The sequence below is a fragment of the Ursus americanus genome, chromosome 9 (genome assembly GCF_024610735.1).
Source record: "Ursus americanus isolate L20-20 chromosome 9, mUrsAme1.1.p, whole genome shotgun sequence".
NCBI lineage: Eukaryota > Metazoa > Chordata > Mammalia > Carnivora > Ursidae > Ursus > Ursus americanus.
Genome location: NC_142135.1, coordinates 48,121,110 through 48,147,187, shown reverse-complemented (window position 1 = coordinate 48,147,187; position 26,078 = coordinate 48,121,110). Strand labels below are relative to the sequence as shown.

The window sequence follows — 26,078 nt, the reverse complement described above, 5'->3', positions numbered from 1 at the left end:
CTTTGTTACTTAAAAAGTCCTTAGAGACAGGTGTGGTACCATGTTGATTTGTCCCTCACAGCTGTTCTCGTTAATCTACACTGACTTCAAAATGATTTTCCTTACGAGCTGTTTCATGATGGGACGATAATTTGCTTTGCCTTGTTCTTGATTCTGCATGATCTTTTCCTCCTTTCAAACTAGCGCGTTAATAAGTGTTGATGTGTAAGAGGAAGATTTCTATTCTAAGAAGGATAAATCTGTGAGACTGAGCGAAGAAATATACTTGGAACAAGGTCATGATTTCAACAAATGGCAGAGTCCCATTGGAGCCAAGTTCCCTGTCCTCTCATACATTTTGGAGAGGCAGATTCTAATGTCCAGAGCGCAGAGACTGTATTAGAATCCTATTTCTGATGAATACCCGTGTGAGAACAACAGTAACAAAAATGTTTATCGACGGTTTTTCCAAGGCCATTTTCTTAATCATTTCACACGTTTGACAGAACACTGAGGCATAAACCAACTCACAGCCATGCTTGTGTTTTTGAAGGTTATTCGATTACCACGGGCGCGTGCCTCCACCTCCCCGTGCAGTAATTCCGCTGAAGCGTCCCCGAGTGGCCGTCACAACGACTCGCAGGGGAAAAGGAGTCTTTTCCATGAAAGGGGGATCGAGATCTACCGTCAGTGGGTCATCTTCATCAGGCTCTAAATGTAAGTAATCTTCCTTATTTTATTTCTGTTTAAGAAGGGAGGGGTGACATATCATTGCACTAATGCCTATATTCAATAAATTAATAATTATGGAGTTTCTGTTAGTTACAAAGTATGAGAGAAACATAAAATGGCTAAGAAAGAGACTCAGCCTTGCATCATATTACATTGCAGTAGGGGAGACAGACGTGACTAACAAAAACCCAGGACAAATTTGAAAACTTTTATCAGAGCAAGTAACATGCTTTAGGCCCGCCTGGTTTGTAACATATTAAAGTTGTGAAATAGAACATGGTGCTTTTAGGGAAGAAAAAAAATCACTTCAAAAGAGAGTGCATACACTATCTTTTCAGGGAAATAGTATGCAAAATTAGTGCATGCTTCGAATATTTGAGCACTGGGATAATTAAGATAGGCAAATGACATAATAGAGATGTTAAAAATGTAACTTCCCATACTATGCTAAAACATTATGGTTATGTGTCTGAAAGTATATGTTATGTCACAAAAAATAAAATAACATAATTTCACGTTAATTAGTGAAAAGTAGAGATATAAACTTTCTGACTAAACACACTGCTCAATTTTTATACAGAGGGCTTCAGAAAAACTAATTTGTTATTAGAATATTATTCATAAGGACAAGATGGAAAATTTTCTTGCATTCCTTGAGATTACTTTGTAGCAGAGAGGAGACAGACAATAAGCAAACAAATTAGAATATGAGACGTTACACGGTAGATCATCACTACATCAAAGAATAAATAAAGCGAAAGAGAAAGTTTCGTAGGATGGTATATGGCTACCTCTCTCCGATGAAAGTGGCATTAGAACAGAGACTTGATGGAAGTACGGAAGTGAGAGAGTGAACCTGAAACTCTCAGGACAGAGCGTTCTGCCAGGGGAATGGTCGGTGCTGAGACCTCAGGTTAATCGTCAGGGAACAACAGGGAAACCAATGTGGCTGTAGCAGAGTAAGGGAGGGAAAATGTAGCTGGAAATAAGGTGAGAGAGGTAGAGAGAGGGCAAGTCCAGATTGGCAGGCCATTGTAGGGACTTTGTAGTTACTATGCATGCCAGCCTTTTAAGACAAGTAAGGCAAATACTGTTATCCCGATTTTAAATTGATGAGTAAACACAGAGAAGGTCACATAGCCCAGACTAGAACCCATGTCTCTTCATTTTCACCCCCACATACTATCTGCTATAGGACATTGCCTTTTACCTTAAGAAATACTAAGAAAGGACACCCGGGCAATATTTTGTTTTTACATGAGAATGTGCAAAAACAGTTACCAGAAGCACTGATGCTTCTGGTAAATGACACAAGTTTGGTTTGCTCGGAATTTGACTTAGCTAATAAAAGCTAAAGAACAAATTAAATTGATTTACAGTTCCCTATGTACTTATTTATCCACTTATCTATCTATTTTGTGGATAAACATGAATTCCCTTTTTGAGTCTTAGTAATAAAAGAAAATTAGTTTCTGCAGCAATCTCTAAACAGAGTCTCTCTCAGATTACCATCAAAAGCAAAGAAAGTTCTTGAATTTGGTTCTTGCCATGAAAAATTGAACATTGAATTGCCTGCTAGTTTTATAGAAGACTTTTTTACATAGTGATACTAACTTCATTTCCAATAGAAATATCGTAAGCATCTGTGGAGTCTCTGCCCTGTATCACTGTTAAAACAGTGTTTATCAATGGGAGCTCTATTGGCACTTTGACCATGGAAGTTCTACACCGTGTAAGAATATTCTGAGCTTTGTAGAACTTTAGTGTTCTTGACCCCCAAACCCTAAATGCCAATAGCATTCCTCAGTTTTTGTAACAACTGTGTGTACCGTTATACATTTCTAAATCTTCCCTAAGGAGATAGTACCACCCTGGTTTAGAACCACTGGGTGATGGCCTTTCTTTGGTAAGTGCAACTGAGTAGGACCAGCCACTTGACTGTCATATAACCCACTGTTGCAGAGAATAGGAATAGGTTCCAGAAGTTATTTGAAAGTAGATATCTTAGTATTTAACTGGTCACATTGGTTTGGGCCTTTTTATTTTTGATTTCTAGTTTTCTTAGATCATGGAGAGAGAATAGGGATTATAAAAATCTTTTTTGAGGATCTTATTAAGAGTTTCTTTTGATTCCATAATAATCAGATTTTCTAAATGAAAAATAGAATATATTTTCTGCTTTTCGTATAGAACAGAGTGTGTTTTACCTTGTTGGTTTTATTATACAGTCTACTCTCGATTTGCTGCTTTGTGGAAAATTATGTTAAATACTTAAAATCCCCTGTAATGATAGTGACTTTATAAAGTTTTTCTTTTCTTGTGGTTTGGTTTTATGTCCCATGTTGCTTGGATGGTTTTTAAATAGTGTTTTATATTAATAATAGGAGAAAGAATAATCACTAATACTTTTTTTGGTGTTTACTCTATGACAGCTATTGTTTCAATCATACATAAATACATATATTAATTCATTTTACATTATTAATTTTACATATATAAATTCATTTATTCCTTATAACTGCCTAATGAATGAAGTATTATTAATATTCTCATTTTATGGATATGGAAAACAAGGCATAGAAAAGTTAAGTACTATCTCTAAAGTCACAGAGCCATTCAGTAACAGAGCCAGGAAGGTTCTAGAGCATCTGGTTCCATAACATAGTCTCTTGAGTATGTGGCCTTTTCAATACTGACTCTCTGGAACCTCTTGTAGAATTGTAACTTTCACGTTTATGTGATATTCCATTTACTATTGTTAGCTTTGAATTCCGCTTTGTCCGATACTTTGATCCTTTACTGATAAGGCTTTCTTTTGACTCACATTTCCCTCCTATATCCATTTATTTTTTTGGTCTTTTTATGTGTATTCGTTTCCTTGGGCAGCTATAATAAATTATTATAAACTGAATGGCTTAAAACCACAGATATTTGGAGGCTGGAAGTCTGAAATCAGAGTGTCGGCAGAACTGTGCTGTCTCTGGAAGTTGTAGAGGACAAATCTGTTCTGTTCCTTCCACTTAGCTTCTGGTGTGCTGGCAATCCTTGGCATTCCTTGGTTTACAGATGCACCGCTCCAGTCTCTGTCTCCACTGTCCTATGGCTTCCCCACCCACCCCGAGTCTTTGAGTCTTTGAGTCTGTGTCTCTTCTCTTCTTAAGGGGACACCAGTCATATCAGATTAGGGCTTACCCTAAATGACTTCATCTTGAATACATCGGCAGAGATCTATTTTCAAATAAGGTCACATTCACAGGTACTTCAACAAATCTTTTGGGGGAACATATTTTAACCCATAACCCTCTCACTTTATTTATTTATTTATTTATTTAGAGAAGGATGGAGGGAGAGAGAGAGAGAAGGAAGGAGGGGCAGGGAGAAAGGGAGAGAGAGAATCTTAAGCAGACGCCACATCCAGCGTGGAGCGCAACGTGGGGCTCGATCTCACGACCCTGAGATCATGACCTGAGCTAAAATCAAGAGTCAGATGCTCAACTGACTGCACCACCCAGGTGCCCCATGCTGCCACTTTATTTTTGTATATTTCCTAAAAACAACATATATCTGGATTTTGTTTTTGAAAGCAATATGAAATTCTTTGTTTTTTATAGGGAAATTTGATCCTTCAACATTTAATGATTAATATATTGGTAATTATATTCCTTCCATCCTTTTTTCAAGTATATAATTTATTATTTCCTCTTTTTTACCTTTCCTTATGCTTGCTTAATGAATTTTCGTTTAATTCGTATCTCTTCCATCACAACTGCCTTAATTTGGATATTCTACTAGGGCCTCTCTATTTCCTTAATGGTTATATTAACATATTAAATAGTTGTAAATAAATCTATACTTACCAATTAATCTCTTAAAGTCAAAAGACAGCTATTCTAACTGCCATCCAAGACGAACTTTTGAAAGCTTTTCATCACTTTCTCTACACCAACCACCTTACCTCTATACCCCTTACCCCACCAAAAAGCTCAGGTTTTATACATAAACATTACAGTTTTAATTCCCAGCTTCTGTTGCATGTTTATATATTATATATCTTTTCTTTTTCAAATATTCTGTACCTAGTACTTATTTGTCAACTCCCAGGGTCTGTCATCATTACTACCCATTAGGACTCAATATAAAATTTTATAAAATTCATTATTTATGTCTACTATTCTTTAATTCTTAGTTTTTAGGTTGCTTCTAAAATAATTTTCTTGGGTAAATTAATAGCATAATTTCTGAATCTATACATATCCCAAAAAGTTTTTGTTTCCCTCACATATGTATATTTTGAATTGATCTAGAATTTTTAAATTACGTTTCTTTTCCCCCTTAATATTCTACATACATTATTTCAACATTTTTTTATATTCCAACATCTTATCACTTCTGGGGATTAACCCGTGGTAAATTGAAAATATCATAAGTAGAAAATGTATTTAATACACTTAACCTACTGAACATCATAGCTTAGCTTAGCCTACTTTAAATGTGCTCAGAACACATACATTCATGTCCAGTTGGGCTAAATCATCTAACACAAGGCCTATTTATAGTAAAATGAATATCTCATGTAATTTAATGAATATTGTACTGAAAGTCAAAAACAGAATGGTTGCATGGGTACAGAATGGTTAAGTGTATCAGTTGTTTACCCTCGTGATCACATGGCCGGCTGGGAGCTATGGTTTACTGCCACTGTCCCTCATCAGGAGAGACTATAGTACCACATATCACTACCTCGGGAAAAGACCAAAATTCAAAATTCATTTATGTGACAGAGAGAGAGCCAGCAAGAGAGGGAACACAGCAGGCGAGTGAGAGAGGAAGAAGCAGGCTCCCAGCAGAGGAGCCTAATGTGGGACTCGATCCCAGAACGCCGGGATCACACCCTGAGCCAAAGGCAGACGCTTTAACGACTGCGCTACCCAGGCGCCCCCAAAATTCAAAATTCAAAGTACAGTTTCTACTGAATGTGTATAGCCTTTGCACCATCATAAAATCGAAAAATCATAAGTTGAACCATTATAAATCGTGTCTTTCCGTTTAAAGGTCGCCATGACATTTTTATTAACATTTTCGAACATTGGTTTTGCATCCACAATGTCCACCTATTCTAGTTGTTGGCCTCATCTCTCTCCTACAAAAAGCTGTGCTCCCTTGTTTGCTTTCTTATAGAACTCCTCAACTCCTCAAAACCACACATGAAGCTGTTTTTTTTCTCGTGGGCAGTGAGGGACTAAGAGCCAATAGAATCTTTCATAAAATTGACTGGTAGCTATCTTGGACCTCTCTTTTGACGTGTTGAGAAGGCCTTTTTGTTCTCAGGTGTAAATTGAGATAGGCTGTCTACACCCAACAATGCATCCTCCCTCAAGAAACACTTTTGGAGTCAGTGGGACCCTCAGATTCTCCAAGGATTATATATTGCAAGGTGCAAGGTATAGTCCTTCTGTTCACTCTAAAAGAATTTACTGGAGCCCCTTCCTCCTCTCCCACCAACCCAGAGATCAGTAACATTCTTCTCTGCATTCTAGTAGAGGCAAGCAAGTTCTTTTCCAAACCACCTGTACACTTAGTGCCCTCCACCACCTCCACATGTACAAATGCTGTACTCCCATTCCTCTGCCTCCTTTCAGGAGACAGGAGGCCAGGTATATATGGATGTTCTCCCGGTTTCCATGTCAGCCCTAAGTTATTAATTTTATTTTAGAATTTAATTAATATTATTTTTTGGAAGTTTGTACCCCTCATAAATCTCCAAGTATTGAAAAATCTAATGACTTTTTTTCTTACATTGGAATAAATACTGAAAGGATGTTTATAGGAAAGCAAATCTCTAAAGTCAGTTACTCGGAAAAATAATCCAAACTAGCTTTATGGTTTGTTGCTAAACTATATGTAAGATAAGAATCTATTCTTTTTTTTTTTTTTTAGATTTTATTTGTTTATTTATTATTTGAGAGAGAGAGAGCATGCACACATTCACACATGAGCAGGGGGAGGAGCAGAGGGGGAGGGGGAAGAAGGGGGAAGAATCCCACACAGGGCTGGGGGGGGGCGGGGCTCAACTTGGGTCTATTAGGGGCTCAGCAGGAGGCTTGCTCTCACAACCCTGAGATCGTGGCCGGAGCAGAAACCAAGAGTCTGACTCTTAACTGGCTGAGCCACCCAGCTACCCTGATAAGAATCTATTCCTAAATCCAGTGATAGAATCAGTGGTTTAATTTGATCTTCTCTCCCTGGTTTTGTGTGACAGATGTGATAGTCTTCCAGGAAGACTAAGTGAAACTAGACTTCTTAATATAAACCAGAGATGTTTGGAAATAAATTGAGGGTTTTTTTTTTCTAGCAGTAGTCATTTGGAAGTGTACATTCCAGAGTATCTTTGTTTCTCAGGAAAGATGAGACTAAGTAATAAGTAGAAATATTAGATAACTTATGGGATGAAAATATTTTGTAAGGGGACCATCTAGTAAAATAATTATTTGAAACTTACCATGGATATATTAATTCTCAAGTTATGTTAATCTTAACAAAATTATTAGTATAGGAAGACAACAGAGAACAAATATTCTATATATGTTTCATTTCATATATTCTATACTTTTAGAGGCTCAATTCATAAAAATTAACTATAGATTAGTGTTATTTTAGTGAAATATAAATCTAAACAATATTTATATATAATTCACTAGCAAGCAAAACTGTAATCACAATTGCACATTCTTTCCAGAATCATATAGGCAGACTATATTATACACACACACATATATGTGTGTTATTATTTAATAGTACTTTTATAATTAGCCTGGTGCCTGGGAATAACAATAATTTTCAAATTTAAATCATAAATGAAAAATTCTAGTGAAATGTAAAATATACTATGTTAATATTGGCTTAAGTGAATGAATATTTACTGAGGTACATTGCTCTTTTCTTAATAGTTGTTTCCTAATATTTAATGACTTGGCAAGTACAGAAGAGGAAATTAATGTTATAGCTTGGACAATTTGTCATTTCTTATTTCAGAATTTTAATATGACTAAATTCTGCTGTGGAAAAAAAGCATACAAAGAAAAAATACATTAGCACTATAATTTGCCTAAGTTGAATGCTGATAAGTGTTGAAAATGGATTGCTCTTTTAAAAAATTAAATTACCACTAGGTATTTGTCCCTTTACAAATCAAATTGAACTAGAACTATGCAATTACCCCCCCCCCCGCCACTTACCTGTGCTTTCACTTTCCACAGTTTGCTGCCCATGGCCAACCAGGGTGCCAAAGCAGATGCTCCTCCTTCTGACATATCATCAGAAGGTCAATAGTGGCCTAACGCTGCCTCACAACGTCTGCGTCTTCCCTTTCACTTCATCCCTCACGTAGGCATTTTGTCATCTCACATCATCGCAGGAAGGATGAGTGTAATATAATAAAATATTTTGAAAGACAGAGACCACTTTCACATAACTTTATTAAAGAATATTGTTATAATTGTTCTCTTTATTTGTTAACCTCTTCTGTGCCTAGTTTACAAATTAAGCTTTATCAAAGGTATGTAAGTATGTATAGGAAAAAACAAAGTATAATAGGGTTCAGTACTATCTGCAGTTTCAAGTATCCACTGGGGGTCTTGGAATGTACCCCTCAACTATTGTAATCAATTTGTGCTGTCCCGTGGAATCATAAGATAAACAAAATGTGAAGTTGTATTTAAGCATTTTGCAAAAGAGAAGACATGAATACTTATAAGCTCTAGCTGTAGTTTCTTAGTGGAAAAATGAGTGCCCTCTGGAAAAAAATATTAAATCAATTTTAAAATAATTAATTTAAATTCTAATGTCTAACAAGAAAAATCATTTTTTTAAGTTTTGGGTTTTTTTAAATAGAGAGAGTGCATGCACACGCAAGCAAGGGGGGAGGGGCAAAGGGAGAGGAAGTGAGAGAGGATATTCAGCAAACTCCACACCCAGCGTGAAGCCCAGTGTGGGGCTCAGTCTCACCACCCTGAGATCATGACCTGAGCCAAAATCAAGAGTTGGCCACTTAACCGACTGAGTCACCCAGGCTCCCCATTTTTTTTAATTTTTATTTATTTATTTATTTTACTATCAAGAAAAATCATAGTAAGTTTTGTTGTCTCTGGGGTCCTGTCAATGTACTTTTGATGACAGAATAGGTGATAGACTAACACAAAAGCCCTGAAGCGCCTAATAGGAAATTACAAACAGTTCAATTAAATTTAAGAAGCAGTTGTTGAGAACTTACCCCAAGGCTAAGGAAGTGTGTTGGGTGTTGTTTTCCCCCCTCAAAAGCATGTTTTTAAATATAGAGACAAAGCATCAACCAGAGATACAATGTTAATATCCAGCAAAATATCATTAAACACCCCCATCCAACCATTACCTTGGCCAAAATATATCTTCTGCTTTTAGGTTTTAAGGAAAGAAATTACTGTTGGCTGGAGGGTTTAAAGAAAGCTTAATAGAAGATTTTGAGTTAAGTTTAGAAGGATAAGTGGATTTGAAAAGATAGAACCAGAAAGACTCCTACTTTCCAGGACACAGTACTTAGGTGAGGAGCAGAGGCTTTGCTGTCAGATTGCCTTGGGTGCAATCCGTGTTAGACAACATACTCACTTTTGGCCTTGGAAAAATCCTTTAATCCCTGTATTCCTCCATTTTCTATCTGGAAAATGGAAATAACAATACTATGTATCCACTAGGTTGTCGTGGGAATTAAATTACTTATGCTCATAAAGTTCTTAGGCAAGTCTTGTCACATAGTCAATGTTCAGGGAGGGGTTTTGTTATTATCGTTGTTGTTACAACAGAGTACAGTAGTTAAGGGTATGATGTATGAAATTGCTTTAACTGGAATCCAACAGTGGCTCTGCCATTTACTAATTGTGTGTTTTGGGGCAAGATACCTTGTTTGCTGTACCTTGGTTTGGGAAATAAGAATGATCACCTAATTGCCCTCTCCATAAAGTTTCTGTGAGGATTAAATGAACCAACACACATAAAGCTCTTAGAAGCTTTAATTATAAGTCTTAATTATAAGCTATAATAGCAATAATAATGGTTGTTATTATTATTAATTACTATTATTTTCTAAAACAAAAACTTAGTGCTAGATATGTCAGTTAAGAAAATGAGGATATTGTAATTAAGCAGAGCAAAAGATAAAGTTGGGTAACAGGACAATGGAAGACTGTGGAGAGTTTTGAAGGGTTTGAATTTCATCCTGGCCTGAGGGAGAAGACTCTCAGCAAAGTGCTATCTGATCAAAAATAATAGTTTAAGAAATTTATATGATGACTATATTTCTTTGCCAGGGCTGCCACAGTAAAATACCATAGTCTGGGTGACTTAAAGAGCAGAAATCTATCCTTTCACAGTTCTGGAGATCACGGTGTCATGTGTATTTCTTCAGGGGCCGTGAGGGAAGGGGCTGCATTAGCTCTCCATGGTTTGTCCATGGCCGTCTTCTCTCTGTGTCTTCACATCATCTTCCTTCTGTGTGTGTGTGTCCGAATTTCCTTCTTGTAAGTCCACTAGTCATATTGGAGTGGGGAATATTGGATCTAGTGACCTTGTTTTAACTTGATTACCTCTTCGAAGGCCCCATCCATGAATACAGTCTCATGAATACAGTATCAGGGGTTAGGACTGCAACATACAAATTTTGCAGGGGACAGAATTCAACCCATAACATGGATGTAATATGCTTATAAAACCTGAACAAAGTATGCAGATCTTGGCATATCCTTCAATGCTTTCTTATTTTAAGAGCCAAATTCTTGGGGCGCCTGCGTGGCTCAGTCGTTAAACGTCTGCCTTCGGCTCAGGACGTGATCCCGAGGTCCTGGGATCAAGCCCCGCACTGGGCTTCCTGCTCTGCTGGGAGCCTGCTTCTTCCTCTCCCACTCCCCCTGCTTGTGTTCCCTCCCTCATTGGCTGTCTCTCTCTCTCTCTGTCAAATAAATAAATAAAATCTTTAAAAAAAAAAGAGCCAAATTCTTGGATATTATTTAGTTCAGTAATTAATTTAGGAGAATGAGATTCAGGCCCATTTAGCTCATCTTGGTTTCTCAGATGCACATGGCTTTGCAGTCTGAACACTGACTAGCACTTTATATAAACAGAGTAATAAATCCTTGCTAACATCACAACTTAATATTTAGATACAAAGCAGCCCAACCAAAATATTATAATGTATTTATCATAAATAAATGCATTTGTGAGCATCTCTTCTTGGCTTTTTTTCACTGGGCTTTAATGTGGCTCATTAATATAACCAGAAAAGGAGGCAAATAGCAAAATATTTGATAAATTCCTAATACCAATATAGCTTGTGAGCATTTAAGATGGTTTTCTCAGTTCTTCTATATAAGTTAGGTTTTTCTTTGTGCTCCACTAAAAGTTCCAGAAAGGATCTAATCTGTCCACTGCGGGATTATAAAAGTTTGTGAGCATTAAATCCTATCAAAAGATCTTAATAACATTTTTTACCTCTGCTGCTGCTTGTGCTGCTTCTTCCCAGATCATGTGCTGACAGGCAGAGCCCTGACTACTCTTCTGGTCTCTTGACTACTTCTCTGGGCTCCATGCTCTCCTCCAAGCCCATTAATTCCATGCCCAACTGCGGGATTATTCAAAACAAATTACTTATGTCAATTCCTCACTCAAAACTCAAAATTGCTACCATTTACCTAATAAGAATTGAAACTCTTCAGTGACTTTTCAAGATGTATCTGATCTGGTCCTTCATTTGCCACCACCCTTCCCCCAGCTTAATTGCACTCTTATTTAAATGCTTTTAAACGCATGTTCATATACCTCCACCTGAAAGCCCTTTCCTTTCTCTCAAGAAATGTGTTATCAGCTGTGTTATCTACCTCATACATAGACAAACATTATTAATAATTTTGCCTGGTTCTCAAGGCCCAGCTCAGGTGATAGCACTCACATGAAACAAGTTTGGACCCCTCTGTGCTACAAGGGCATCATCATAAAGCCAAACCAGTTGTTCATCTTCCTATTACAGGATTTAAACCCCTGACTTCACGTGATGGTCACCTGTATGCGCATCTACTCTCTCCGTTTTAAATTACAGATTCATTCTTTCAGTTACTTTCGCACTGCAGAGTATACTCTTCCAATATTTGTGGAATATTTGTCACCAGTATTATTTTTGCCTTGCACATTTTACTTCTTGTTTTTCACATATTTCATAGTTGACTATGAACTACATCTTTAAAAATGCTACAACTCAGAGAAAATTAGTTCTGGAATTCTGAGTTAGGAAAACAAGGGGACAAATTCTGGCCTACACCCCTGGGTCTGAAAGAAGCCAGAATGTTGATGCTCATTTTCAACCTCCATAATTTAAGATTTGCTGCTTCCTTTACTTGGAAGATCTCTTTTGCTTGCTGAAATTTAAATCATCCTTCCAGTCACAGTTCAAGGACCCATTCTTTCATGAATATTTTCACAGCCTTCTAGCCCCATGAAAACGAATTTTACTTGTCTTTCCCCATATTGTTGACATAAGTTCAATTCATCAGCTCCTACTACGTGACTACATAACCACCAAACTAATATTCCGTAAATGAAACAGACGTGGTTTCAGGTTCTTACGATCTGGTGGGGGAAACCAAAAAGTAGGAGATAACTTCCTTATCAAGCGATAGGTACATTTCACCTACTCCTCCATTATTTTACAGATTTCATGTTCATATGTATTATAATAAGTTGCTTACACATTTACTTCCTCCACTAATTATGAAGTCCATGAGGTTAAGGAGGCAGTTCATTATAATGAGCAGCTCATGTCCTGGAGAGGCAGGGGAAGAATCAAACAAAAGTGAAGCATGGTTTTGGAGTCCGGAAGCCTACTCTAAACTTGATTTTATTGCCTCTTTGTTAGGCAGTCTTTTTTTTTTTTTTTAGGAATGTGCAAATAGATTATTTTTTTATTTTTTATTTTTTATTTAAATTCCAGTTAACATACAGTGTAATTCATTTCAGGTGTACAATATAGTGATTCAGCACTTCCATACAACACCTGTGCTCATCACAAGTGCCCTCCATCATCCCCATCACCTATCTCACCCATCCCCCCACCCACCTCCCCTCTGGTAACCCTCAGTTTGTTCTCTGTAGTTAAGAGTCTGTTTCATGGTTTGCCTCTCCCTCTTTTTTATCCCTTTGTTCATTTATTTTGTTTCTTAATTTCCAAATATGAGTGAAATCATATGGTATTCGTCTTTCTTTGACTTACTTCACTTAACATAATACTCTTTAGCCCCATCCATGTTATTGCAAATGTCAAGATTTCATACTTTTTTATGTCTGAGTAATATTCCATTATATATATATATATATATATATATATATATATATATATATATATATATACACACCACATATATACATTATATATATATATATATACACACACACACACACACACACACACACACACCACATCTGATATACTACATCTAATATATATATAGCACATCTTCCTTTTTGTCCTACAGATCTAGGGTTAGGGCTCAGGTTAGGGCCAGTATTAGGGTTAGGGTTAGGGACAGGGTGAGGGTTAGGTGTAGGGCCAGAGTGAGGGTATGTGCCTGGGATCCTGTAGTTCAGAGAGCCCTCCAGAGTGTTAGGTTTAGCGTTAGTGTTAGGGTAAGGGTTTAAGGGTTAGACATATTGTTAGGCAGTCTTAAACATTATTCAGCTTCTCTAACATTCACTGTTCTAGTCCATGAAACAATTTTAATAATACAACTTTTGTATTTTTATCATAAAGATTAATTAAGATGGTATATGTGTGGCTGGTAACAGTATACTAGATGCATGGATGCCTACAGCAGGTATTTGAATAATAGCTATTGAATAAAATAGAAAAATGCCCTCATTTTTCATTTCATTTTCTCTTTCTAAAAATATATAGAAAGAATTGGTATAGATGTATGCAGGCATAGGTATTATGAATGCACACATATGCACATTGTGTAATTCTTTTTTTCTAGGAAATTCCATCCATGAATGTGGTAATTGCCAAACTACATTCACATATATAAATGGAGAATTACACAAGTTGCTTCAATTTATTTTAGCAAGATTTTTTAAAGTCTGATTTTGGGGGGTTTTGTTTTTTTTAAGATTTTTTTTTAATTTGAGAGAGAGAGACTACAAGCTGGGAAGAGAGGCAGAGGGACAGGGAGAAGCAGACTCCCCGCTGAGCAGGGAACCCGATGTGGGACTCAATCCCAGGACCCTGGGATCATGACCTGAGCCAAATGTAGACACTTAACCAGCTAAGCCGCCCAGGCACCCCTAAAGTCTGACTTTTGAAAACTATTTACAAAGTTGGCAAATTAGCTTCTGCATATTAAACTAGCTTAAAATATATGAATAAGTGGAAAAGGACAAAAAGAAGCTGAAGTAGAAAAATTGAAGTGATAATGATAAAGATTTCTTAAAATCTATTTTATGGAAATCAGTGGTCTTCATTTTTTCTGGATGTAACTGAATTAAAAATAATATGGTTCCTTAGTGCATCAGGAAGGAGAGAGCTAGAACTGCCCATCATACTTCTTCCATCAAATGAAGCTCTCTGGCACAATAAAGAGTATAGAACTCCTTGTCAAACGACTTGGGTTTGAGCCTGAACTCTACCTGTTCGGATTCTTACATCGCACAGTCGTTATATGATCTTGAGAATGTCATGTAAATAAATTGTCAGATTCCCAAGTTCCTTTACTGATGAAGTAGTAAATGTAAAAGTGATTGATAAATTAAGTTCTGTGCAAATTATGTTTATTCCTTTATTTTTTATATTTAAATAATTTATCAAAGGCTGGGGGAATAAATAAAAAGAGAAACAAATTAATGTGAATTATTGCTGAAGTCCACTTGCTTACAAATGGTTTTAAATTTTCAAAATTGTTCCCAAGAAGCATGGTGTTGGTGAAGGAGGGTATATAATTATTTAGACCAGGGTTTCTAAGGTTTGACGCTATTGACATTTTTAATCAGATAATTCTTTGGTGTAGTGTTGGAGGGGGGTAGCTGTCCTGTATGTTTTATGATGTTTTGGAGACCAGATGCCCACTAGATGCCAGTAACACCACCCTTTCTGAGTCGTGACAATCAAAAATGTCTCCAGATATTGCAAATATCCCAGGCGGGCATTACCCTCTGTTAAGAACCACTGATCTAGGCAGTTAGCTGAAGCTTCTTTATTTGTCCCAGAATAGACTTGACCCACAGGTGACTAAAATAAATTGAAATATTTTTCACCACATAAATCAGAGATGCACACATTCTTTGATATAAACAGATGGTATCATCTCATATGCCTAATTTCCTTTTTGGATTATATCTCATCTTGCAGGAAAAAGCACAAACATTATCTTGTTGACTGTATCAGAATGTAATAACATTTATCAGCAAATCAATGAACTCTTTAGAGAGAGCATGTCTGAAATGATTTAATGTGGCTTCTTTTTCCTTTTTTTCCTGAGTAAAATACTAACTACAGTGACGGTTTAGGAAAATATTTGAGATTACCCATAGGACGGAAACTGATTCCTAGTTTCGCTAGTAACCTCCTTGCCTAAAAGCCAGCTAGAGTAACATATTCCAGGGACTTTACTTTTATTCATTTATCATTTTGCTGATCCTGAAAAATAATTCTAAATTCAAGCCCCATAATCACCCAGAGAAAAACAAAGTATCAGCAGCTGGAAAACCAAATATTTTTTATTTTGACAGTATATTTTCTTTTGTCTGTAATTTTCTTTTGCAGTTTTTATTATAAAATTTAGCTAAAAGAAAAGAGGAAAAGATATTTTTCCTTTGAAGACAGTATCCTTTTGGTTTGTTTCTAGTTTTTATTTAAATTCTAGTTATTTTACATACAGTGTAATATTAGTTTCAGGAGTAGAATTTAGTGATTCATCACTTACATACAACACTCAGTGCTCATCACAAGTGCCACTTAATGTCTGTTACCCATTTAGCCCATCCCCTGCCCACCTCCCCTCCAGCAACCCTGTTTGTTCTCTATAGTTATGAGTTTGTTTTCCAGTTTGCCTTTTTTTTCTTCCCCTTATATTCATCTGTTTTGTTTCTTAAATTCTACATATGAGTGAAAGCATATGGTATTGGTCTTCCTCTGATTTATTTTGCTTAGCCTAATAGTCTCTACTTCCATCCACGTCACTGCAAATGGCAAGATTTCTTTCTTTTTGATGGTTGAGTAATATTTCAGTGTGTGTGCATGTGTTGTGTGTGTGTGTGTGTGTATCACCTCTTTTTTATCCATTCATCAGTTGATGGACATTTGGGCTCTTTCCATAATTTGGCTATTGTTGACAATACTGCTATAAACATCGGGGTTCTCGTATCCCTTCAAATCAGTGATCCTTTAGGTAAATATCTAGTATTGTAATTGCTGGATCATAGGGTAGTTCTATTTTTAACTTTTTGAGGAACCTTCATACTATTTCCCAGAGTGGTTGCACAAGTTTGCATTCCCATCAACAGTGTGAGAGGGTTCCCTTTCTCTGCATCCTCGCCAACATCTGTTGTTTCTTGTGTTGTTAATTTTAGCCATTCTGACAGGTGTGAGGTGTTATGTCATTGTGGTTCTTTTTTAAAGATTTTTCTTTATTATTTATTTGTCAGACAGAGAAAGAGAGAGCACAAGCAGGGGGAGCAGCAGGCAGAGGGAGAAGCAGGCTCCCCACTGTGCAGGGAGCCCGATGCAGGACTCAATCCCAGGATGCTGGGATCATGATCTGAGCCGAAGGCAGACGTTTTACGGACTGAGCCACCCAGGCATCCTGTCATGGTGGTTTTGATTTGTGCTTCCCTGATGATGAGTGATGCTGCATATCTTTCCATGTAACTGTTAGCCATCTTTATGTCTTCTTTGGGAAAATGTCTGTTTATGTCTTCTGCCCATTTTTAACTAGATTATTTTTTGGGGGTTGCTGAGTTTGATAAGTTCTATATAGACTTTGAATACTAACCCTTTATCAGATATGTCATTTGCAAATATCTTCTCCCATTCCATCAGTTGCCTTTTAATTTTGTTGATTGTTTCCTTCACTGTACAGAAGCTTTTTATCTTATGAAGTCCTAATAGTTCATTTTTTTGCTTTTGTTTCCCTTGCCTCTGAAGACGTGTCTAGTAAGAAGTTGCTATGGCTGGGGCACCTGGGTGGCTCAGCCGTTAAGCATCCGCCTTCAGCTCAGGTCATGATCCCAGGGTGCTGGGATCGAGCCCCTGCATCAGGCTTCCTGCTCAGCAGGAAGCCGGCTTCTCCCTCTCACACTCCCCTTGCTTGTGTTCCCTCTCTCGCTGTCTCTCTGTCAAATAAATAAATAAAATCTTAAAAAAAAAAAAAGAAGAAGTTTTTATGGCCGAGGTCACAGACGTTGTTGCCTATGTTCTCCTCTAGGATTTTGATGGTTTATTTTCTCACATTTAGGTCTTTCATTCATTTTGAATTTATTTTTGTGTATGGTGTAAGCCAGTGGTCCAGTTTCATTCTTTTGCATATTGCTATCCAGACTCTTAAATACAGAAAACAAACTGGTGGTTACCAGAGGGGAGGTGGGTAGGGGACGCGTGGAATCGATAAAGAAGACTAAGGGTACACTTGTCATGGTGAGCACTGAGTTCTGTATAAAATTCTGGAGTCATTATAATGTACACCTGAAACTAATATAACACTGTATGTTACTTATATGTGAATTTTTTAAAAATAAAAATTTTAAATGCAGCAATTAGCCCCTAATATTACTTAGAATAAAACTTACGGTACTTACTTTGACCAACAAGATTCTATACAGTCTTCTCCATATCCCTCTTCCCTCTTCTTCTCTCTCTCCCTTACCCCTTGACTTCTTTATATTCTTCTCCCATTTGCTCATTCCACTCCAGCCACATTGTCCTCTTGGCTGTCCGTAAAGCACATCAAGTATACTACTGTGTCAGGCCCTTGCACTTACCATTCCTCAGCCTCATATAGTCCTCCATCCCACTATCTCTTGATAGTCCCATGACTTGCTGCCTCCCTATATTAAGACTTTTGCTCAAATGTCACCTTACCAGTGAAACTTTCCCTTACTACTGTGACAAATCTTACTCCCTAGCTAGGTCTTCCCTAACCTCTTGTCTGCATTTTATATTTATATTTATAAACATATAAAAGATATTTGTTAGTTGTCTTCTTTCACTGCTAGATGGCTGTTCCATCATTTCACGGACTTTTGTCTCTGCTGTTTATGAATATATCCCCAGCTCTTGGGAAGGAGCCCAGCAATAGCAGATCTTCATGAATATTGTTGAATAAATATATTAGACACTTGAGTCAAAAATGAGAGCAGTTCCTGCTCTTGTCATGGAGAGAGACATTTAAAGAAAAGATCATTTAAAGTATCATTTGCAAGAAGTATGAGTACAAAGAGGATGAGCTTTTCAAAGAAGAGGCTCAAGGGTTGAGGATGACTTTACTCTGTAGGCAACAACTGAGCTGAGTATTTAAAAATTAAATGGCATTTACCAGGTGGAGGGGATGAGAGTGTAGGGCAGACAAAAACAACAGAGACACAGGTATAGATGTCTGAAAACACAAGACACATTAAAGGAACAATGAACAGTTGTGACTAGAGCTTAAGACAATTAGAAAGGCAAGCAGATGAGTCAAGGGAACGTAATTTGCAGCTGACTGGGAAATAAAGTAATTTTCTCAAACTCTCAAATTAATAAATTTTAAATTGTAGAATTTGTAATCTTTAGTAATTGACTCTAATTTTCCCAAGCCCCTAGCTTAAGTAACCTACATTAGGTTACTTTTACATAACAATTATGTAGCCACAAGTTAATTAATTAAAATTATTCCATATCATTCTTAGTAAAAAATACTCCGGACTCTCATGATCTAATACTCTATATAAAAATAAAGGCACTATATTCTATGCAGTGCATCTTTGAAGATAAGGATATTAGATTTTGAATTCCACTGAGGTGGAATTAGGGAGAAAATACAAAAGTGTGGCTGCCAAAAGTATGGGGCCTTCTTATTCTTTTATCATAGCGCCTCTGGGGTATATTTCCATGCTAATTTTCTTCTTGCGCTTCTTGTTTGTTTATCTGTCTCTGCATTAGATAGTCAATTCCAACTTAGTGTCTGGTACATGCACAAAGCTTTTAATAAGATTTGTTGTTGGGTTGAAATTGCATCCAGTGCTCTCCCTACTTACACACATACCTACAGATCTTCTGAAATTTGCTCATTTCTTGCTGTATTTAAGACACTGAGCTAAATTTAAGACACTGAGCAAGGAGGAAAAGAATGACAGAAAGAAAGAGAAAAGAAAAGAAGAGCTAAAGAAAGAGAAAGAAAGAGGAAGGAAGGGAGGGAGGGAGGGAAGAAGGAAACAAGGAAGGAAGGGAGGAAGGAAGGAAGGGAAAGGAGAGAAGGAAGGAAGAAAAAAAGAAATTGGATGTCGTCTCTCCATTCAAGAAAGTTTGGTTGTTGAGAGTCTATGATGGGGTAAATTCATTATTATGTCTTGCTTCAAACAACTGTCCAAAATTCCTTCTATTTGAAATGTTGTATTGTCAGAGATCAGATTAGTTTATTAATATGGAATCTGAATAATTTTTATGGATCTGGTTTATGATGAAAAGCCAGAAAATTTTCACTATTTACTAATCCAATTTTAGGATATCTTCTTAAACCTGTTAATATAATTTTCTAATTAAGGAGGACAGACTTCAAAACCCAGGACCTCATGGTAAGCATCAGGAGTCTCAACGATCAATAATATAAGAAGGAGCTTATTAAAACACAGAAAATATTCAAAAGCATGACTTTTGAAATTCTTCAATATCTAATCAGGTCTTGACTCTCCTGAAGCCCACAATTTAGAATGAAAAGCGGACATACTAAGTAAAAATCAATAGACGGTATGTGTCTAGCAGTAAATATGAGATGCCATTAAGTAATTTACAGGTGAAAGATGCACCCTCCAGAGGGTTAGTCAAAGAAGGATCCATGGGGGGGAGACTTAAATGAACCTCTAAAAGGCATATAAGATTTTGATAGGCAGTCTTTGCTGGGATAAGCATATCAATAAAAATAATAATAATAGTAATAGAAATAATGTCTTCTGCTACTATCATTTATTGGGTGTGATGATGTTCTGGGCATGGTGCTAAGTGTTTTATGTGAATTACCTCATTAAATTTTTATAAGAAGCCTCTAAGGCAAAGGATGAAAATTATAGATGTTGAACTTGAATCTTAGTGATTACAAGTGGCTCCCCAAAGGGACATTGATATGAACTAGAGTCTTCCTGGTTCCATGCATTACTTGATTAAGCCCTAAGCTTTTCTGTCCATGTGAAGAGTATGCTTTGAGAGGAAATGGAATATACAGCTGGAAATATACTTTGAAGCAGACCCTGAATACCAGTCGTAGAGTTTGGTTTGTGCACATGTGTGTGAGTTTCTGGCCTTTTTCCTGTAGAAATGGGGACATTCTTGTGGTGTTCATTAGAAAATGTTTATGACTTATTACTATGAAGGCACTATGCTATAGGCTGGGCAAATTGAAGGTAGAAGCCCAATTAAGAGAGGGCAGAGAATGGGCAGGGGAAAGAAAATGTAAAAAGAAAGGAAAATGAACTGGGAAGCTTTGGATCTAAAGCTCTCCTTAATTCTGTGCTCACTTTTATTTTTTGAAAAAATATCAGAAATGAAAGTTGCAAAAATGTTTTAAACTCTAAGTTTAGAAATCCATGCACATCTATTTTGATGGAGTAGGGGATTAATGTAATCCACAGAGCAGTAGAGAAATTGTTAACAGGAGCAAAAAAAAAAAAAAAAAAAAAAGGAGAAAAAAGGCAGAGAAGAGTTCGGAAGGGAAGCACATCAGATACAGAGTGGCTCATCCCAGAATTCCATCGGGAAACCAGACACAATAGCACAGAGCCATACCCAATCTATAGATAGTGAATCCAACTGAAGAAAGGTAGAAACAGGACGATAGCCACCCAGGCCAGGTAAGTGGCAGGCCTTCTCCCAAGGACAGCACTGAAGTGCAGTAAGAAAACAGCTTTCACTATTGCTCAAGAAGCTGCCAAAACTATTTTTAACCTGTGCTTTACAGGACCTTCATGAGCCTTTGCTGCTAGCCATTCCAAGATTGAAGGTGGGCAAGTTGCATAGGGCTGGAGATGGGTTTAGAATTTCCTGGTAGAGGCAAGAAAGAGCAGACAGAACTTGTGCAGATCAGATCCTTGTTGCCTCTAAGCTTAAATACCATTAACTAACTAAACCCACACCTTCTAATGGTCTGACTCAGATCATAAAAGGTGTTCCTACAATGCTAGACGTGAGTTGAGACTTAAAGCCAACCTTGACTTCCTGGATACATGTTAAGTTCCTATGTAGTGATCCCAGATTTCTAGTGGTTTGTAATGTAGTTTCTATTAAATGGGGTATTGGTGGGGGTTTTGTTTATTTTTTTTTTTAAGGAGATAAAGACATTAAAATTAGTCAACTTCATCCCTGGGCTGAGGAGTGGCTCTACTTACTAAAAAATGTATTCTATTAGGTTCCAGCCACAGTCCCATTTCTCCTGCATTGAAATCTAATGTTATAAGATAAAATATTTTCTATTAAATTTGATAGGTTTAAGTAAAACTACATGACGTGCTTCCATCAAAGGAAATGAAAATCATTTTTCAAAGTGGAATCAATTTGCAATTGTGACAGATGATGTTTTTCAAATTTAGCTGCAGTTCCACAATGCTGCTTTGATGTCTCTGAAATAATTGACATAAGAAGCAATTCTCTATTTTCAACTGTGTTCTACTTTCAGTTTGATTCTTCATAATAGGAACACTCCACGGGGTCCTGGATTCTTGCAGTTTTTATTTTGCAAGCTACTTTGCATCATAAATAAAAATCTGCTTTTTGTAAAAAAAAAAAAAATTCTGATTTTATAATAAAAAAGTTTTCTCATTTTTATACTGGAAAAAAAGTCTGTGCTTCCTTTGAGCAATTAATATATATTGATGCATACGTTATCATCTATATTATATCACATATCTTAGTTGGCAAATAGCTCTCTCCCAAGCGAACATAGATTGCATTTAGTTTTTATTATTTATTGAAAAACTTTCCTGAGGACTAAAGAACCAAGTTAAATGCTCAGTGTCTTCCAGAATTTCTGGGGACTCTCCAAGCTGAGATCATAAACTTGAAGCAAAAGTGACAGAGAAGAATTAATCGGCTGACGCCAAGCTCGGTGCCCCCGATCTTGAGGCATCTCTGCTGAGGCCTGGACCCCTGAATCCCCACCCACTGAAAGCTCTAGGAAACTCGAAGATGTTCTGTAGCGATAGCTTTGAAATCTTCAATCTCTCGTTATTGTGGGTTCATGGCAAATTTCCCAATGGTTCTCAGAAAATGAGAAATAGGACCAGTGCCATGAATTGTTCATAAACATATATGACAATATATGTCATTTAGAGTACTGTCCTTTAAATAGGAGATTGTCTTTTTATCAAACCCTTCTTTTTAAAATAATTATTATTGTTGATAGTAGGATGTTTGTTGTTGTTTTTAACATCCTTACTTGCTTGGCAAAATGAACAGTTAGCTAGCCTCGTGTTCGTCCTCACTTGCTTTTGTTTGAAACCATGCTAAGTACCAAAAAACCTGGAATGGGAACCATTACTGTAGCAAATACCAGTGGGAACTTAAGTGAATTTTCTTCCCTCCAGCCCCACAGCTTAACAAGGGACATGTACAACCCATTGCCTCTTTTTTTTTTTTTTTTTTGAGAGTTGGTGAAGTAGCAAGAGTTCTGTTAGACTTTCTCTAGCATCTAAGACATTTCTTCAGAAGATAAACGTTATATCCTGGTTTCAATGAAACACCAGGGGACTAGATTACAAATATCAATTACTACTGAAATATGTATTACAGCGTAGACCTCAAAGCAGTATTAACATCCCTGTCATGATTTCATCATTCCTCAGTCTGAACCCATTTGACAGTGCAGATTGACTGTACTACTTGCCAAAACTGAGTTTTGTGTCATTTAGTTATATGATAAGATGTTTCCGGATTACTCCATCCCTTTGCATAACTTTCAGTGAAAAGATTTAGTATCAAATGCCCACGTCACTGAAAATCACTGTAATTGCCAATGTCTTCCGGTATTCCAGGATCACTGGAAGTAACGAGAAACTGATAAGATTGAAAAGTATCCTATGTGATTTGACACCACCTTGAAAAAACACGGGGTGTCTGTGAGTTGTGCTCTACGTGGGTAATGGTACATTTCATATTCTGTTGCTCTTTGCCTTTTCCCCTTTCCAGTGAAATCAGATGAGTTACAGACAATCAAGAAAGAATTAACCCAGATCAAAACGAAAATTGACTCCTTGCTAGGGCGCCTGGAGAAAATTGAGAAGCAGCAGAAGGCGGAGGCAGGTAAGTGAAAAGGATCTGTGGCCACATGTCGCAGTTAAACCAGTGAAACGGTGTCAATCACAGGGGCAGCTCAGGGCCAAGGGGACACTGGCCCAGTTTAGCAGGTTAATACAGACACATGAAGAAAGTCTCTAAGCCAAGAATTAACAATGCAAATCTGAGCTTTTACTCTTTAGAGAACATGAACCAATTTGTCTAAACTTCATATTTTTTAAAAAGGAAAAATATTTTGATGGCAATAATAGTATCGTAATTAAAAGTTAATAGCTCAATATCAAGGATCCTTTAAGAAAATAAAATCAATTACTGGAAAAACACTGTCAGACTAAAATAATATTCGTATTTAAATAAACTGTAGAAATATAACAGATTTCAAAAATGAGGATTATAAAGCCCAGCTCCTACATTCTACGGCCCTGTAAAACCAGTACCCGGTTTCAGGGTCCTCCACATCAAGAGCATACCCCTGGCCACCCCTGGCCAAGTCATTTGATTATATCTTTTACAATTTAATGTCCCTTCTCCTTTGAATTATCAGCCTTCACCCTATTTCTCTTCTAATACAATTCTAATGCCCTTGTCATGTGGCTACAGATATTCTTTAAATCACAGAACATGAGAACTGGGATGAAGTTAGAGATGAGTGAGTACACAGTTTGAAAATCGTGTTCTCATGTGCCCCAAGGGCTCCCTGGAGATAGGATGAGGGTTATAAGGAGGCCCAGGAGGTACATGAACTCATGCCTCCTCCAAGTCCAGCCCTTGCTCTACCTGTGTATCTATTTTATTACTGGGTTTCAACATAAGACTTCATTTGCTGAAAGATCTTCACTTTTCAGGGGTGCCTGGGCAGCTCAGTCGGTTAAGCGTCCAACTCTCCATCTCAGGGGGGAAGAAAAAGCGTCACTTTTTTAAAAATACAGTTTTGAAAGCCATTGATCAAATCCGGCTTCCTCATTTCACAGATGAAAAAATAAAAGTTCAAGGAAGTAAACTGATTTTTCCGTAGTCACTAAACTAGTGAGTGAGTGATAGACCTGGTCTCCAACCCGTCTCATGAGTGAATCCAGGGCTCTTCCCATTGATAGTTGCAATCTCAGGTTCCAGCCAGGACCTGGTCCCAGGATTTCACTGACATGAGGCCGCCCGGGTTACTCCTCACTGATGAGAACTGGTTGGGATCCTGGCGCCTCTGAGCTACACAACAAAGAGGAACCTGCCTGTGCGTTCACTGTATCACTGGGGTGAGGACTAGAGCTTTTACCTTCTGGTGATAAGCCAGTAGGACTCAAAGATTAAAAAAAAAAGCAGATGTGAGTTGGTGGTATAGCCTAGTGAATGAGAGAGAGAAACTCTGGTTCAGATTTTCATGTGCCACTGAATTTGCCTCAGTTTTCTCTTTTATAAAATAAAGATAGTAATCCCTACCTCACATTGCAAGAAACAAAGTATCAGATGTAACTTATATGGATAGCACAGTAATTAGCACAGAGTAAAGACTCAGTCACACAACCCATTTTTTAAAAACATGAGCCCTATACCTAGCACATGGATGGCAGATTCTCACTAACGTGGATGAGAAACAGTAGATAAAACAATCATTTTATTAAAAATTTCTATTGTCAACATATTTTCTATTGAGAAAAGATATGGGCAAAAGATCGGAGTAGACATTTTTCTAAAGAAGCCATACAGAAATGGCCGTCAGGTACATGAAAAGAGACTCAGCATCACTAATCACCAGGGAAATGCAAATCAAAACTACCAGGTAATGTCACCTCACGCTTGTCAGAATGGCTAGTATCAAAAAGACAAGAAACAACAAGGGCTGGTATGGAGATGGAAAAAAGGGAACCCTGGTGCCCTGTTGGTGGGATTGTAACTTTCCAGTATGGAAAACAGATGGAGGGTCCTCAAAAGATTAAAAATGGAACTACCATATGATCCAAAAATCACGCTACTGGGTATTTCTTTGAAGAAAACAAAACACTGCCTACACCTTTTAATAGAGAAATTTAGATTTTAGAAAGTTTTTTATATGCTGTCTGTGGCACTAATCTGAAGTGTTGCTGTAACTGAAATATCCTGTGATGTCGCCTAAATCAATATTTCCCTTTGAGGAACTTCTGTGAAATTCGTTATTATGTAAAACAACCCTTACAGCAAAGGACTTTGATAACCAATTTGCACTTCAGTTTAAAGGATTATGGAGAACTCATTTAAATATAAATCACCTCAAAGAGAAAAATGTGATCCTTATTCTATCATATTATACTTTCCAGTTTCCTGCAATGAATAATACCTTTCACATATCTTCTTGGGAGATCATCTATAAATGTAACGCCAAAATTCAAAGCTTGAATTTTCTTTTCATGAAAGACTGTCACCTTATTTTTGTACGTGTTTAAACTTTCCCAGTCATGAGAGAGTTATTTTTAAAATGATAGGCTTAGTCTTTTGATATTTATGTCTTTCTTACTTTAACATGTTAGGAAGAAAATGGAATTATTTAATTTGTAATTTCATTCACTTAGTAATTGTCTCCTGAGCAGCATTTGTACTTATGGAGATAAGATGATTACTTTCTATATTTTCTTTATGAAAAGAAATCAGGGTTGTAAGGAAAGAGTCAAGACTAGATTATAGAAAGTGGAGAGAAATATAATAAAATTCTTGAAAAAAATACTCAGTATCTCCTTCCTGAATTTAAGGCAGCACACATTTTAATACTTATTTGGTTGTTAAGCTAATTATTTCATAGCTAACTAACGTTTACTCTTCATTATTACTGTTTCATACATCTCTCATTCCCAATCTTAGTCAT

General features: G+C 36.9%; 1 protein-coding gene across 3 annotated transcripts in view; it reads left to right on the top strand.

Moving 5' to 3' along the window:
* The window catches only part of RALYL (RALY RNA binding protein like), a 693,040-nt gene that overhangs the window by 615,146 nt on the left and 51,816 nt on the right, over window positions 1-26,078 (top strand). For all 3 annotated transcript variants that reach the window (XM_087864778.1, XM_045806051.2, XM_087864779.1), the window contains 2 exons: window positions 533-696; window positions 23,141-23,254. In XM_087864778.1, coding sequence (XP_087720904.1) covers window positions 533-696; window positions 23,141-23,254 — 278 coding nt within the window. The remainder of the gene's footprint in view (window positions 1-532; window positions 697-23,140; window positions 23,255-26,078) is intronic.